The sequence below is a fragment of the Antechinus flavipes genome, chromosome 1, assembly GCF_016432865.1.
Source record: "Antechinus flavipes isolate AdamAnt ecotype Samford, QLD, Australia chromosome 1, AdamAnt_v2, whole genome shotgun sequence".
Lineage (NCBI taxonomy): Eukaryota > Metazoa > Chordata > Mammalia > Dasyuromorphia > Dasyuridae > Antechinus > Antechinus flavipes.
In genome coordinates this window covers 660,667,138-660,684,444 of record NC_067398.1, presented here as the reverse complement: position 1 = coordinate 660,684,444, position 17,307 = coordinate 660,667,138, and the positions used below count along the sequence as shown (strand labels likewise).

Here is a 17,307-nt window from a genome sequence, read left to right as displayed (position 1 = left end):
GAACTGTTTATGATTCTTTGGACCATAATATGCTAAGCCCTTCTATCCTCCACTATGTCCTGAAGTCAGTCTAAGCTCATGTTTATTGTTTCTATCACATTATTTATCCTATTTATCCTCTGCTTTACCTTTTTCCTTTTCTTGCCTCTTTTTTCCAACATCAGGGTCTTTTTCGATGAGTCCTGTCTCCTCAAAGCCAGGCTATTTAAGCTTTAGTTTCAGTATTTCACCCTCCTTCAATGGAATTGATTTCTGAATTAATTTCTTGTTGGAATCTTTACAAACTGCTAACTCATTAGAGTTGATAGATTATTAATCTGATCTTACAAGAAGATGTTTTAGGCCAGAACCTGAAACAAGGTACTAAGTAGAACTAATTAATACAATGCTTGTGTTTACACCTTTACTCATTGGAATTCACAAGTATGGGAGATTCACAAAGTAAACTTTGTAACTTTGTGAATTCACACCTCCCTTGAAGCTCTTAGGGCCAGAGATCACTATGGGAGAAACCCATAATCCCTCTCTCTCGCATCCCACAATTCCTTCTCTGGAATAAATAGAGCTTCAAAGGGGCCAGTCAGAAGAGTTTTCAGAGGAAGAAGCTACGAGTTGAGAGTTCAGCTGAAGATTGAGAAGGCTCTCTCAGAGGCAACACAGATTCAACTTGGTGCTGGCTCTGGAGGCTGAAGAAAGCAGAGGCAGAAGCAAAGGACAAAGTGGCAAGAGCTCTTGGAACCAAGCAGAGAGACAGGCCTCAACTAACCAGGCTATTTTGGAAGGAGAAAATAAACGTTTGCATTTTTACCAGCTGGCTGCATTTGGGTGAGTATTGCTTTCAACTGCAACTAAGACGGCCTCCAGAAAACCTCCCCTGAGAAACCAACCTTCTTTCGCAGAGAGAACTATTATATTTAAAAGAAGAAAACCACCACAATTTCTCTAAGTACTGACTGGTTTGATCTCCTATCTAACTGTCCAAGGGACTTTCAGAAGTCTTCTCCGTACCACAACTCAAAAGTATTGTTTCTGCGGTGTTCAGCTTTCCATACATTGCTACTGGAGAATGTTCACAGCCGTACATCACTACTGGGAAAACCATAGCTTTGACTATAATGGACCTTTGTTGGTAATGATGTCTCAGCTTTTTAGTAAGCTATTCAGATTTGCCATATCTTTTCTTTCGAGGAGCAAGGGTATTTTAATTTCATAGTTATAGTAACCTTCTTCAGTCTTTGAGCCCAAGAATATAAAATCTGACACTGCTTCTGAAGAGAGGACCCTGAAACTCTAAAAATCCTTGAAGGAGAAAATCTCTTTCAACTCTGCCTCAGTGAGGGACCAGAGGGACAGTTTCATCCTTATTATCTAGATGGGATTGGTTCAGTCCTAAAACTCATTGAATTCTATTCAAATTCAGCTCAAACTGAATCCCAGATTGTAGAACTCCTCCCACAAGTTCCATTCAGCTTATAGTTAAAATTCCTATTATAAAAGAGCCAATCTAAAATCTCTCTTTGCAGAGGTTCTAAACATGCCAGCTATGCCATGCTTGCTATGCCAAGGGCCTCTGTCCACTGGAATATTCTTTTCCAGTGCTATCCTCTCTTTACCCTCACTTATTTCCCTAATGAAACTTTATGCCTCTCTGTCAGGATTTCTAACCTGACTTCCCAATTCCTATAATAAACCTCTTTTATCAATCTAGGTTTTCGGGTCTGCAATTTCCTTTACAGAGAACCTCTGTGCCGCCAGAAGGGAGTCCTCCAAACTTCCTACCTTTGCACTGAATCCCAAGAGGTTGCAGGGGAGCCAAACCTCTCCATTTGGTTCCTTGAACCTTGAACCTTATCATTTAAATCCCTGACCACCAGAAACCCTAATCTCATTTTGGTTCCCTAAATCTAAACCTTATCAATACCAAATTCTTTGTCTAGATTGTCCAAGATTTGGGATAATTTAGATGTAAATGACATTATCAAAGTTACATACCCAAGCTCCTCTTTAGAAGAGGTCCATGTCTCCTCATTTTCTCTTATTACTTGTTAACCAGTCAATTGCCACCCTTAGGAATACCTACCTTTCCATGGATTCTATGAGAAGTTTTTGTAATTTGAGAACATCACTGACTCCTTTTATTAATTCTATGCTACCATGAATAATAAAATTACCCAGAAATTGTCTCTTTTATACATCACCCAGAATTCATTAATTTACACACATGTTGTGTGTAATCTTCTAACTTCCAGATTACTGATAAAGATACATTAGTCTCCTCACCAGGTTCCCATCCTCAATTATATATAATCTTTACTCCTCGCTGTCACAATCTCATATACTCATTCAGGTGTCAAATCTTGTTTCTATCTCCTCATCACCTGTCTTGTATGAGTTTTCCATTCTCCATTCACTGAGCTACTACTCAATAAAGTACAGGCCCTCCTCACGTTTCTTAGACTAAAATAGTTTCCTTGCTCAAGTGTTTGTAATCTATCCTCCATTCAGATGCCAAAGTGGTTTTCCTAAAGGTTACGTTTGACCATGTCACTCCTCCACTCAATATTAATTCCAGTAACTAAATGCTTCTATTTGACATTTAAAGCTCTTCCAAGTCTGGCCACCTTTTGCAGAAAGCCTTCCCTATCTCCCCAACTGCTACTTAGACTTCTCTTCTTTATCTTTGCATATGTTGTTTCCTCCATTAGAATCCAAGTTCCTTAAGGACAAAGATTTTTTTTTTTTTTTTTTTTTTTTTTTTTTGCTTTTTCTTTGTTTCCCCAGCACTTGTCACAGTGCCTGGCATATAATGAGTACATAATAAATGATTATGTGGATTGATTGATTGGATAGATAGAACAATCCATGCAACTGGTGCAGAAATAAAGAAACTAAAGCTAAGAGGTTAGATGACTTTTCCTGAGTTATTTGGCTATAGACTCATTAAATATCAGGGCTGAAACAAACCACAGAGATTGTTAGATTTTTTTTTCCCCTGAGGCAATTGGGGTTAAATGACTTGCCTAGGGTCATACAGCTAGGAAGTCTTAAGTGAGGTCATATTTGAACTCATGTCCTCCTGACTTCAGGGCTGGTGCTCTATCCACTGCACCATCTAGCTGTCCCTGAGATGGTTAGAGTTAAGGTTTTTTGATACCATTTGACTAGTCTACGCATTTTACAGATGAAGGTATTGAGGCAGAGGGAAGTTAAATGATTTACTCAAATTATACATCAGTAGTAAGCAACAGAACTAGATTTGGAACCATCCTATGATTCAAAAGTTAATATTCTCTTGTACACAGCAACAACAAGATTATGGAATGACCAATTGTAATGGACTTGGCTCTTTTTAAAAAGGAGGCGATTGAAGACAATTCAACAATTGTAGGATGAAAAGTGCCATCCCACATCCAGAGAGAGAACTATGGAGATTGATTGTGGCTCAAAACATATTTTCACCATTTTTGTTATTATTGTTCATTTGCTTGTTTTATTATTTTTTCCCCTTTTGATCTGATTTTTCTTGTGCAACAATGTGAATGTGGAAATATATTTAGAAGAATTGCACATGTTTAGCCTATATCAGATTGCTTGCTGTCTTGGGGAATGGGGAGAAGAGGAAGAAAAATTTGGAACACAAAATTTTGTAAAGGTGAATGTTGAAAACTATCTTTGCATGTATTTGGAAAAATAAAATACAATTAAAAGTTAATGTTTTCTTCACTCTTTCCCAACTTCTTTTTTTTTTTTTTAGCATAAGTAACCTTTTTAAAAATATTTTCCATGCCACCATAGTACAGTAATTATTCACTTATTTGTTTTTAAATTTAAAAAACTACAATGAACTCAGTAATGTTCTAAAATTAATTTGCACTTATATTACAACAGTATTTTTGAGAATTTTAATTTAATTTGAAAAAAGTAACACGCAAAAGTAACATGCAAAACTACCAAGTAACAAAAAAAAATCATACAACTATGTCAACAGATAAATAAAAGGTGTTTAGAAAACATAACATCCATTCTTATTTTTAAAAAAGTTAGAAAGCATAAGACTAAATGAAGCTTTTCTTAAAATAAACAGTATCTATTATCTGAAATAGAGATAAACTAGATGCCTTCCCAATAAGATTAGAGGTGATACAAGAATGTCCATTTATCATCATTATTATTCAATATTCTAGTAGAAATTCTAACTATAGCAAAAAGACCCTCAAAAGGCGAAGGAATAAGTAGAAGTAATGAGAAAACAAAATTATCACTTTCTGAATATGCTATGATAGTTTACTCAGAGAATCCTAGAGAGTTAAATTGTAAAAGTTGTTGAAACAATTAACATCTTTAGCAAAATTATAGGATACAAAATAAATCCACACAAATTATCAGTATTTCTATCTATATGTTACCAAAAAATTCCAGCAGAGATAGAATGAAAAATTCCCTTTAAAATAAATGCAGATAGCATAAACTATTTGAGTCTACCTGCCAAGATACATGAGAACTAAATAAACAATTATAAAACACTTCACACAAGTAAATCCATAGCTAAATAGATGAATAAAATAGTATTTGCTCATGAATAGGCCAAGCCAATATAACAGAAATGAAAATGCCACCTAAATTATTACACATTACTATAAAGAGCTAGAAAAACTACTAACAAAATTCATTTGGAAGAACAAAAGTCAAGAATAGCAAGAGAATCAATGAAAAAAAAATGCAAAGGAAGAGGGCCTATTAGTACCTGATATCAAACTACACTACAAGAGTAAGTACCAAAAATAAGTACAAAGCATGGCAGACAAAATGGATAATTTTGATTACATAAAATTGTAAAGTTTTTGCACAAACAAAATCAATCCTGTCAAAATTAGAAGGAAAGCAGGAAATAAGGGGATCATATATATTGGACTACTTGCCATCTAGGGGAGAAGAATGTGGGAGGGGGGGGGATTGGAAAGTAATAGGAACACAACCCATTAACAAGGATTAATGCCAAAGAATTATCCATACATGTTTTGAAAAATAAAAAGCTTTAATTTAAAAAAAAGACTTATTTACTGTGATCAACACAATGATCCACCAGAATGCCCAAGAACTTGTGATGAAAAATGTTATGCATCACCAGATAAGAAAATTAATGGACCCAGAATTTAGACTAACAATTTTTAACATAGAACATGGCTAAAGTGAAAATGCTTTGTATGACTTCATATATATGATGGTTATCATATCTGTTACTATTTCATTTTCTAGACTAGGGGATAGAAAGAAATTGTAACTGAAAAAATAAAATATTAATACATGTGTGAGGCTTTTATTATTTATAGAAGGTATGTCTCTGAGTCATTTGATGATCTAGCTCCTGCAGCTTTTATAGCTTTCAGAGTCTGGCTAAAATAATGAAAGCTTCAATTTCAGATTCCATATCTAGTTTGTTTCTGAATTTAACTTTTAGTAACATGATATAGAAAAAGGCATCATGTACTTCCCAAATTTTCAGATTATCCACTTCCAGGAAGTGAATTTGGGCAAAAGAAAAGGATTCAAAAGGTTAGAAAAAGATTCCCCCCCTTCAAGCACAAATGAATCACTGAGAATAAATTCACTGAGCCAAAAATAGTTGACATTTATGCCACTTTAAGGTTTGCTAAGCTTTGCTACAAACATTATCTCATCTGAGGTTCAAAAATGGTCCTATATGGTAAGTATTTCAGGTATTACAACCCTACTTTATACATGAGGAAAAAGAGGCATGGAGAAATGATTCCTACGACCAACCAATCAGTGTTCCTCCAAGTCTAGCCCTTTCCATCATATTAATCTACCATACAGGGTGTGTGGCATAAATGTCAGCTATTTTTGGTTCAGTGGATTTATATTCTCAGTGATTCATTTGTGCCTGATTGGGGGAGGGAAGGGGAGGGAGAAACACCACCAAAAACTTGTCTTTTGGATAGGGAAAAAAATCAAATGACTCAGTCCTATAGACAATAAAAGCCTTACAAACATGTATTACTAATTTAATTTTCAGTTACATATTCTTTCCCTTTACCCATTGAGAGGGTAAGAAATATAATTTCAGTGATTCATTTATGCTTCATAGGCCTTTTAAAGCCATTTCTTTTGCCCGTGTTCACTTCCTGAAAGTGAACAATTTGATAAATCTAGGAAGTACCTGCTGCCTTTTCCCACATCATGTGCTTTGAGTACCAATGGGATTTTATTTGATCATGTGGATGACACAAAACCACTGGAATTAATTCAGGGAGTCTTTACTTTTTTTTTTTTTTTTAAATGTTTTAGCCATCTCTTAACAGTCTGGTGTCTTATATGAACCCCTTCTCAGAAATGTTTTTAAATGAATAAGATAGCAAAAATAAACGATATTGAGAGTTACCAAAAATGTTTGTTAGAAAACAAGTTCACAAACTCAGGAATTCCTGGCTGATTGTATCCCCTTTCTATAAAAGGGATAATTTCACACCTCTCAGATTGACTAAAATTACAGGAAAAGATGATAAATGCTGGAGGGGATGTGGGAAAACTGGAACACTAATACATTGTTGGTGGAGCTATAAAGTCAGCCAATCATTCTGGATAACAGTTTGATTCAGTAGTGTCTCTACTGGGTCTATATCCCAAAAAGATCACCAAAAAAGGGGGAAGAACCCATATGTAGCAGCCCTTTTTGTAGTGAAAAGGAACTGGAAACTGAGTGGATGCCCATCAGTTGGGGAATGGTTAAATAAGTTATGGTATATGAATATAATGGAATTTTATTGTTCTATAAGAGATGAGCAGTCTGATTTCAGAAAGCCTGGAGAGACTTACATGAACTGATGCTAAGTGAAGTGAGTAGAACAAGAGAACATTGTATACCACAACAAGATTATATGATGTTCAATTCTGATGGATGTGGCTCTTTCTAACAGCAAGGTGATTCAAGATAATTCCAATAGACTTCTGATGGAGAGAACCTTCTGCATCCATAGGGAGGATTATGGGTATTGAATGTGGATCACAACACTATATTTTCGCTTTTGGTATTTACTTGTTTTTTCTCTTTTTTGATCGGATTTTTCTTGTGCGGTATGACAAAAGCGGAAATATCAGAATTGTATATGGTTAACTCATATTGGATCACTTGCTGTCTAGGGGAGTTGGATGTAGAGGAGGGAGAAAATTTTGGAGCACAATGTTTTGCAAGGGTAAGCGTTGGAAACTATCTTTGCATATATTTTGAAAAATAAAAATTTATTATTTAAAAAAAATAAAAGGGGATAGAGGACAAGTGACTGTTTTAAAGTGAGTCTCCATGATTCATGAGGGTTAACCTCCAGTTCATCTGACTCTGTGGTGTGGTGCATACTGAGTATGATGGTCCCATATGACAATTCAGGTTCCAGGGCTTTGGGAAAACAGTGGCTGGACTTGTAGTCATAAATTCATAAACCTGGGGCTAGAAAGAATGGACCATGGAATCCAACCCTCTTATTTTATAGATGAGGAATCTGAAGGCTGGGAAAAAGTTGAGTGACTTGGCAAGGGTCACACAGTTAAGTTAAATCTATGGCAGAATTGGAACTTGGGTCTTCCTTAACTCCAAGTGTTCTACCTTTCCACTGAAACATTTATCAGATGAACAAGCTGGTAGTCTGTAATACTAGCGGTGCATTTGTGACCTCAGCAAGTCAGCTCCAAGAGGGTGGGCATTTTCACTGGTTATTTGCACTTTCCGGTTCCTTCAAGTTCCAGCTAAAGTCCCAACTTCTAGAAGCAGCTTTTCCAGATCCTCTTCCACGCCAGTGCGTCTCCCCTGGGATCGCCTCTCCTTTATCCTTTCTGTACTTTGTAAAAGCTCCTTGAGGGCAGGGCCTGGTTTTTTTGTTTTGTTAGTTTGTTTTTTTCTTTTATATCTCCAGTTCTTGGCATAGCCCTGGCTATCTAGCCTTTTAATAAATGCTAATTGTCCGAATTCTATCTGGACCTCAGTCTTATCTGTAAAATGAGTTGGATTAGAAGATTTAGAAGGTCAAACACATGCTGAGTGTGCCTCACGCCTTCTCCCTTCCCAACCCCCCACCTCCGTATCCTACCCCATCCCCACCCCGGGCACTGTAGGGACGGTTGGGACGATTGCGTCCGTAACTACACGGTCCCGCCTGCGACACAGACGAAATAAAGCGGGAGCGAGTAGGCCGGGGTCTTCTGTGGCGCAGAGGATAACCATCTCGCCGGGGCTTCCCAGCCGCCCTGGGCGCTGCCCAGCGCCCCCTATCACTCTCCTAGCCGAGAGGGCCTCACAGACCACCCACAGAAGGAATTAACAACAAAACCCCGCCTCAATCCGCCCAACCCGAAGGTGGTCTACCATCCAAGCTTCTGATTGGCTCTCTTGCCGCTCTCTTCCTTCTAAAGATTGCCGGGAAATGGAGTTGTCTGGTGGTTGAAGGCGGTTGAAGGCGGGCGCTGCAGGAGTAAACGAATCGAGAGTGATCGTCCATTTACTATTGGTCAACGGAAGGTGACGTTTGAAAGAGCCTAGCCTATCCAAAGATTCCTCGCTTTTCTCGGCCAGCAGTTGAGAGGGGAGTGGGACGGAAGAACTGCTTTGCATGCTGGGAAGCATAGTTCGGACAAGATCACCAACCCTAGCCCCGCAACCGTCACAGTCTCGTTGGTAGGAACTACAATTCCCACACAGCCCTTCTCTCCTCTGGTTCATTTGAACGGCTCCCGCTTCCTCCTAGCACTTCCGGGATTCTTGTTCTGCGCGGCTGCCGTCTCTATCGGAGAACTTCATTTCCCAGCGGTCCTCGCGCGCGGCGAGCCCCCGTAGGCTCCTCCCCGCCACCGGGCGCCATTTTGTCCTGCCTGCGGCAGGCCTAAGATGGCGGCTGGGGAGAGGGTGAAGGTTGCTGGGCTCTAGTTCGCCCGCCGCCGATCTCGGCTCGGCTCCACTCGGCTCGGCTCGGCCCGGCCCTGCCCCGGCCCCGCGCGGCCGATGGGCGGGGAGAGGCGCGCGCCATGGATCTGCGCACGGCAGTGTACAACGCAGCGCGCGACGGCAAGCTGCAGCTGCTGCAGAAGTTGCTGAGCGGCCGCAGCCGTGAGGAGCTGGACGAGCTGACCGGGGAACCGGCGGCCGGGGCTGCCGGGGGCCCGGCCGCCGGGGGAACGCCGCTGCTCATCGCCGCCCGCTACGGCCACCTGGATGTGGTGGAATACCTGGTGGACCGCTGCGGCGCCAGTGTGGAAGCGGGCGGCTCGGTGCACTTCGACGGCGAAACCATCGAGGGCGCGCCGCCGCTGTGGGCCGCCTCCGCCGCCGGGCACCTGGGCGTGGTGCAGAGCCTGCTGCGGCGCGGCGCCTCGGTGAACCGCACCACCCGCACCAACTCCACGCCGCTGCGCGCAGCCTGCTTTGATGGCCATCTGGACGTGGTGCGGTACCTGGTCGGCGAGCACCAGGCCGATCTGGAGGTGGCCAACCGGCACGGACACACTTGCCTGATGATCTCCTGCTACAAGGGACACTGCGAGATCGCGCGCTACCTGCTGGAGCAGGGCGCGCAGGTGAACCGGCGTAGCGCGAAAGGAAACACGGCTCTGCACGACTGCGCCGAGTCCGGCAGCCTGGAGATCCTGCAGCTGCTGCTGGGCTGCAAGGCGCGCATGGAACGGGACGGCTACGGCATGACCCCGCTGCTGGCCGCTAGCGTCACGGGCCACACCAACATCGTGGAGTACCTCATCCAGGAGCAGCCGGCCCCCGAGCTCCAGGTGCAGCCCAAGCTGCAGGAAGCTGCCGGGCCCAGCACCAGCCGCGCGCCGGAAGAGGCTCAGTCCCCGGAGCCGTACGAGAGCTGCTGCCCCACCAGCCGAGAAGCCGCGGTGGAGGCTCTGGAGCTGCTGGGGGCCACCTTTGTGGACAAAAAGCGGGACCTGCTGGGCGCCCTCAAGTACTGGAGGAGGGCCATGGAGCTGCGGCACCAGGGCGGGGAGTACCTGCCCAAGCCCGAGCCTCAGCAGCTAGTCCTAGCCTATGATTATTCCAGGGAAGTGAATACCGCGGAAGAGCTGGAAGCCCTCATTACCGACCCTGACGAGATGAGGATGCAGGCTCTGCTGATCCGCGAGCGCATCCTGGGACCCTCCCATCCAGACACTTCCTACTACATTCGCTACAGAGGGGCGGTGTATGCAGACTCGGGCAATTTTGAGAGATGCATCCACTTGTGGAAGTACGCCCTGGACATGCAACAGAGCAACCTGGAACCTCTGAGCCCCATGACCGCTAGCAGCTTTCTCTCTTTTGCAGAACTCTTCTCCTACGTGCTGCAGGACCGAACCACCAAGGGCAGCCTGGGGACCCAGATCGGCTTCTCTGACCTCATGGGGGTGCTCAGTAAGGGAGTGCGAGAAGTGGAGAGAGCCCTGCAGCATCCCAAAGACCCTGGTGACTCTTCACAGTTCACCAAAGCCCTAGCTATCATTCTCCACCTAATATATCTTTTGGAAAAAGTGGAATGTACCCCAGAACAAGAGCACCTCAAACGCCAGACTGTCTACAGGCTTCTCAAATGCAGCCCCCGGGGCAAGAATGGCTTCACCCCTTTGCATATGGCTGTGGACAAGGACACGACTGCTGTGGGCCGCTACCCGGTGGGCAAGTTCCCCTCTCTGCACGTGGTGAATGTGCTGTTAGAATGTGGGGCTGACCCAGACAGCAGGGACTTTGACAACAACACCCCATTGCACATAGCTGCCCAGAACAACTGCCCCCTGATCATGAGTGCCCTGATGGAGGCTGGTGCCCACATGGATGCAACTAATGCCTTCAAGAAAACCGCCTATGAGCTGCTGGATGAAAAGCTGCTCAGCAAGAGTACCATGCAGCCCTTCAACTACATTACCCTCCAGTGCCTTGCAGCCCGTGCCCTAGACAAGCACAAGGTCCCGTACAAGGGCTTCATCCCCGAAGAACTGGAGGCTTTCATTGAACTGCACTGAATGGGGGGAGGGGGGTTACCCCTCACCATCCCTCCTTGCTCACCATCCATCCTCAGCGGAGAGGGAGGTACCAGGGCTTTGTGTAATACCTTATATTTCCCACCTTCCCAGAGAGTGTGGGATGGCTTCTGGTAAAATGTGCCTCGGGGTGGGGTGTAGAGCTTCCATATTCCCCATTGACTTCTCCTTTGAGTGAGAAATCCAGAGTTAGTACACCATAAAGGCCTTCAGGGAAGTGCACCAGGAAGCTACCTTCCCTCAATCAATTCAATTATTGCTAGAAGGGAGAAAGAAACGCCAAGTTCTTTCATGAATTCTGTGTTTTCCTATCCTCCCACATGCTGGGAGGCTTACATTGACCTTAACCATAGGGGCAGAGAGATGGAAGCCATGGCCTTACTAACCTACCGGAACATGAGATAGAAGCAGAAAATGGTATATTGCCCTCTTTCCCCTTGGATGCCCAATCACCTCAGCTGTCAGGGCTCTTGAGAAGCTATCTTCTGACTTATGGGTCGCAGTGGCGCAATTTTGCAATTCAAGAAGCAAAGAGATTTCTTTTTCCTAGTTTGTCCCCAACTACTCTGTGTTGTCCTGGTTACCATGGAGTGGGGGTCAGCTGGAGCCCAGTAGAACTGGCCACCACTTAACACAGCTTTCAGTTGGTTTGGTTTTTATTTTTTGAGTGGCCAGGTCGCAAGTGTTGTGCAGAAGTCCTAAGATTTTGCTGCCTGTTTGTGAAGCTGGATTTCTGCGGTTCCCCCCAATCCCACTGACAGATCCGTTTGATTGAAAGCAGTATTTGTTTTGCAGTCCCTGGTATGGGCGATACAGGTCAAAATGGTGTGTGAAGACTTGTGTGTGCTTTACATTTAATATGGAAGTCTGGCTTCAATCCATAAAGCTCTATAGACAGTTCCATTTTTAAAACCTCATTCTACCCTTAGCACATGGGCCTCCCAAATTTCTCCCCTCTCGGTAGGAGAGCCCCCCAACTCACTTGCTTAGAAGCCATGAACCAGCACTATGTTCGAGGGGCTGTGCACAACATCGGTTCTCTGATACAGAAGGAGCCACCAAAGCTTTTGTTTCCATATTAAAGCCAGAGAACGTTTCCTACCCAGCTTCAGTCTCCATGCTCGTTTTGTCATTTAATTGATAGACTCCGTGACTTGGGGGCTGTAATTGTTTTTAAAGCCGTCTACCAGAACTGAAGGTCCCACATAGGGCAGTAGTTTAATAAAGAAAATGCAACTAGAATGTCGGCATTAGGCCATCAGTGACGGGCTTTAAACTCGAGTTTACAGAAAGCTGTTTCCCATAACGGGAGGCTAAGTGCTGGCAAGAGCAGGTGGTCTTGGAAAACATGCCCATCACGGGTTTTTTCTCAGGAGAGATGACTGACTACAGAGGCTTTGGCAGGCAGCAGGGAGATTATTGGCCTGGCCAGAGTGAAAGTCTAACAGAAAAGGTTAAACAGCTGCCCCTCTTCATTTTTGGAGAAAGGTCAGGCTCAGGAGAGTGAAGTTTTGACACTAATCCACTGTACTGCATATCTAAAAGCCACCATTAGATTAGTGTTTGCAGGCCACCAAAGACCAGGATGCTGATAATCTGATGCCCTGCCCCTTTAAGGAAACCAGGTCTGTCGTTTAGTTTTGCAGTGTTAAACTATAAATTGATTTATTTATAAGACAGCTTAACTTCTATCAAGGTGGAAAATGCAGTAATGTTCTCACTGGAATGCAGAATAAACTAAAAAAAAAAAAAAAAAAAAAAAGCTTGTTTAATGTGTGAGCCTAAGCTCCTATATTTAAGTAATTAAAAAGAAAAGACACTAGACTGACTTGCCTGGGAATTCCTTGGTGGTTGCTCATTTGTGTGGCAAAGGGGTTGGGGAATGGGGGAATGGGTTGGATAGGGGAGGGAGTCTCTGCCCATTCTAGTTTGACCTTGTATTTCAGGACTAAGACTCTTCCATCTCCCCAAACTCTACAGTAATATATACCACATCAATAACTGGACAGGAGGTCTGGTTGTGAAGTGATTTCTTTTGTCCCCTTGGACTTTGTTTGCAATCCATTGGCCAGTGGAGTCTTAAGGCTTCCGAGAACCTCAGAAAGTTAACAGCTTCCCACTTTGGGATAAAATTGTCTTGCAAATTAGCATAGACAACTTCTAAACTAAGGCAAGGTAAGAAGGTTATCTTTGATCAAAAACAACTTGGGGAAGTGTCTTGCTGGGTAGTTGGTAGTGCTCCCAGAAGGCTGGGGATGATATCTTTGGACTACTGGATTTAACCTTCCGGATCTGCAGTTCTCCAACGTTGACTGTCACCCTCACCCCCCAAAAAGGCATCTGACATGTGTCTGGATCTCAAGGGAAGGAACTTCCTTTTTGATGAACTCTAAAGTGAGGTCTACCTAATGACTATACCAGGAGCACTGTTGCCCTGGAAAGGAGGCATACTGAGGGGAGAAAGTAATCCCTTTTCCCACTAAGTGCCTTTTCACCAGCTTAAGGTTTGCAAAACCTTAAACCTGTTGATTTATAATTTTATAATTTGTAATTTATAATTATAATTTTGAACTGATTGATGTGGTAGATTTTTATAAATTAGCCATTCCATAAGTTTGGTTTAATTCTGAAAATCAGATCTTGGCCCCTCTGTAGTCACTAATGTCTACAACACTTCTCACTGTGATAGAGGCCATAAAATGGTGTATCCCAATGCCCAAATAAGATAAGATTCAGCTGTAGCTTCCTAGTGCCATGTGTCTAGTGCTATAATTGTAACTGAGCCAACACAGTCACTATGTAAATTCCATGCTATCATTTTTAGCCTATTCCTTGGAAGAACCATATGGTGGTAACCAAGTATACATCACTAGCTACAAAAGGGGAGGGGGAGGGGGAGGCGTGAGGGAAAGATGGCTCATATTAAGATTTCTCCAAATATTTTTCAAGACAAAAAAGGACCTAATAAACCTAGAAAGCTATGTTTCACCAACCTAGTGGTTGAAGCTACTATTGAATGGTTTACAGCCTTCCTTTGCATGGCTTCCTAATCCCTCAAAATCCAGTTTGGCTTGAGAAAAGGACAAACACTGGATAGGTTTCTTTTTCCCCCTCCAAATGATGGCTCCCTGAATTCATGGCATGGATTATCTTAGGGACCCAAGCACTAGGACAAAAAAGACCTTTGAGTTTAACCTCAAAGGGTTTGTTTTCCTAACCTGTAAAATGAGGATACTATCCTACCTCACAGGAATGTTGTGTGGCATTTAAGGTTGTAAAGTGCTTTTGACTTAAAAAAAAATTAATGCTATAAGTATTTATATTTTTCAAGAAATAACCTTCAAAAAGTTGTGTGTGCATTTTTAAAAAGTGTGTGTATTAAAGAATTATGGAATATGCCATATGCCTGACCCTATGATGGCCAAGGCTGAATTCTTGTGTGTAAATTGAGGGTCCCAGAGTAACAGCATCATGACTCAGTGGTGGATGTATTTTTATGTTCATGTTAGTATTAAATCGAAAAAGCATGAAATAGAAACAGTTGGAGGTCCATCCCATTGTGCTAAAGCACTCTGTGAGCTGTTAAAAAGCATAGCACTGTCCCTAACAAATTAGATTGTATTACACAGGCAATCAAGTCACATATAAAGGGATGTGTCTTACATCTCTTGCTAGAATATGAAGTACTGACAACAACCCAGAGACCTTGAGAGAAAAATGTGACTTGGAAATGTTGAAAATTGATCCCTGAAAAATGTTAGTTAAGGGCATGTAATGTTGACCTGAAACCAACCTTGAAAGATGTGAAATCAAGAAATTTTGTATTTTCTTCTGCAATATTCTGTGTGTGTATGTATGTACTTGTCTGGTCTTTTCACTACAAGAAATGATCCAAGTTAGCAAGACAAGGATATCCTTTTCTCTCTAAATGGGGGAAAGATGTCCACAAATAACTAATAAAGAGAATGAAAGAGTGGTCCAGATAGAGGGCTGTGGGAAATGGGCTAACAGCCTCACCTTTGCTTGGATGAGAATGATAAAAGCTTCAAGGAAGGTTTGGATCCTGAGTTTTGTGAGCCTGAAAGAAGAGAATTTTGAAAGATACAGTGGATTCCAGACATGAAGTTGGTTTATACCCCTGCTTCTTAAATTGTTTCATAACTTTATGTGGGGTCTCCTAACTGAATGTGAAGGGTGCAAAATTATAATTTACTATCAGTTAATATTCAGTTTATATATCTATCTTATATAACTACATATATAAAAATTTCTTTTGCAAAAGGAGTCACAAGTGGAAAAAAGTTTAAGAAGCCCTGGTTATACCAGTGTATGGATTATATAATAGTTGAGCTATGGTAACATGGTTTTACTTAAGTTGTCTAAGGTTAACCTGAGTTTGCCAATCTTTTTTTCTTTCCAATGGCAATTTTTAAACAAACCAATGGGGGTGAGGAAGGAGGAGGGAGAGTTCTTCAGATTTCTCCTTTCCCACAACCATCATCTTTTCACATTTTATTTATAATACTAGAATTTGAGGAGAAATGTCAGGGACTCACTTCAGGACAAAGGCTTATTAAGCACCATGTTAAATACAGGTTGGGGGATATAAAATCCATTGTTATCATAGCATTGAGCTTGGAATTATATGACCTAGATTTGTGATTTGGGGTAAGTCAGGCCTTTCCTCTGAGTTTGTTTCTTCATCTAAAAAATGGAGCAGTACTACTCACTCTGCATGTCTTTGCAGTGTTTTATGAGGAACTTGATTTATAAATTATAAAGTATAAGACCAACATGAGTTATCCCAAAAATAAGATATTACCCTCAAGGAGTTTATAAATTTGTCTAGTGATAAGAATGAGACAAATAAGTACATAGAAGTTGGAACACAATGGGAATGAGAGCTCGAAGGAAGAATGGATCCCAGCATTGTAGATCAGGGAGGATTCTAGATAAAGGAGGCAGTCTTGGAACCAGGATTTGAAGAATGAGTGAGATTTTTTGCCTAGTGAGTCATAAAGGAAGGGTAGACTAGGCTTGGATCTGATGTAAGCATGTGGTGAGAGATAACTTGGTTCAGTTAGACCAGAGCTGCTTAAATTTTTTCAGCTTGCTACCCCTTTTCGCCTGAGATTTTTACATGACCCCAGGTATATAAGTATATAAAATAGGTATACAAATCAAACATTTACTTATCAGTAAATCATAATTTTGCAGCCCCCACATTCAGTTACAAGACCCCACAATTTAAGAAACTTTGGATTAGAAGATTTTGGAAAGGGAGTTCTATAATGTGAAAAAGAAGGGAAAGAGTCACTAGGTAAATTAAATAGGGCTTCAAATATCATGTTGAGGAGCTGGGGCAAATGGTCCTACACTTTTTGATTTTCATGGTTGTTTTTTGTTCAATCTTATCATCTTATTACCCATCCCCAATTCTTATGCCTTTTTATCTCCCTTCTGAATGAGTATCCCAGAACAACTCTTCTTACCTCAGTGACAAATTCTTATCCGCAGTGTTGAGTCCCCCATGGAAGCTACTACAGATATACAAGATGTTCTGTGTGTGTGTGTGTGTGTGTGTGTGTGTGTGTGTATTGTGTACTCATACACACATACACATGTATTTGTTCATTTTTCTAACCATATTTTTTGACTTTGGTCTTTGTGTAAGGGCCAGGGCTGGGAGTCAGAGCCACAGAGCTGCTGATTAATTCTGCATAGTCTCACTCAGTACATAGTCTAGGGCCCCCAACAGCATCCTGCCCTAGACAATGACCTCTAGTTACAGGACCTCTCCTCAGTCTACAATGGATCTACGACTTAAAAGTTGATCAGTGAGAGAGAGAGCTATCTGTTCCCATTTCCCGCACAAGGACAGACTCCTCTATGGCAAGCCTGGTATCTTTTCTTGTCCTGGTCCACTGCATCAGACAGGACAACATTCAGTTCCTGTGCTAGCTCTGGCTAAATCCCCATCTCCAGTATTGACAGATTTATTTTCGGTCTGTCTCCGTAGGCTAATCTAAAATGGAAAAATGACTCACTGTGGTATTTTTTTCTTGGTTTTCCCTATTAGGACTCATTCTGGTACATTTTCTAGATCTCTGGAATAGTTGTGGGTAGAGTTTGTTGGTACTTTTCTCTGTCCCTCCACCTCTATCCTTCTGTCCATAGGGTTTAGGATTCCATGGCAACAAACAAAAGAACATGAGCTGTATGCAGACATCAAAGATTTCTATTATCGAGAGCCCTTGTTGGAGAATTGCCATG

At 42.1% G+C, this 17,307-nt stretch overlaps 1 protein-coding gene across 1 annotated transcript; it reads left to right on the top strand.

The window, feature by feature from the left end:
* Nucleotides 1–8,939: 8,939 nt before the first annotated feature.
* Nucleotides 8,940–12,796, top strand: FEM1A (fem-1 homolog A). The gene has a single exon (XM_051971839.1). It carries the CDS (start codon nt 9,031–9,033, stop codon nt 11,014–11,016), a length of 1,986 nt encoding a protein of 661 aa, XP_051827799.1. The 5' UTR covers nt 8,940–9,030; the 3' UTR covers nt 11,017–12,796.
* The last annotated feature ends 4,511 nt before the right edge of the window (nt 12,797–17,307 follow it).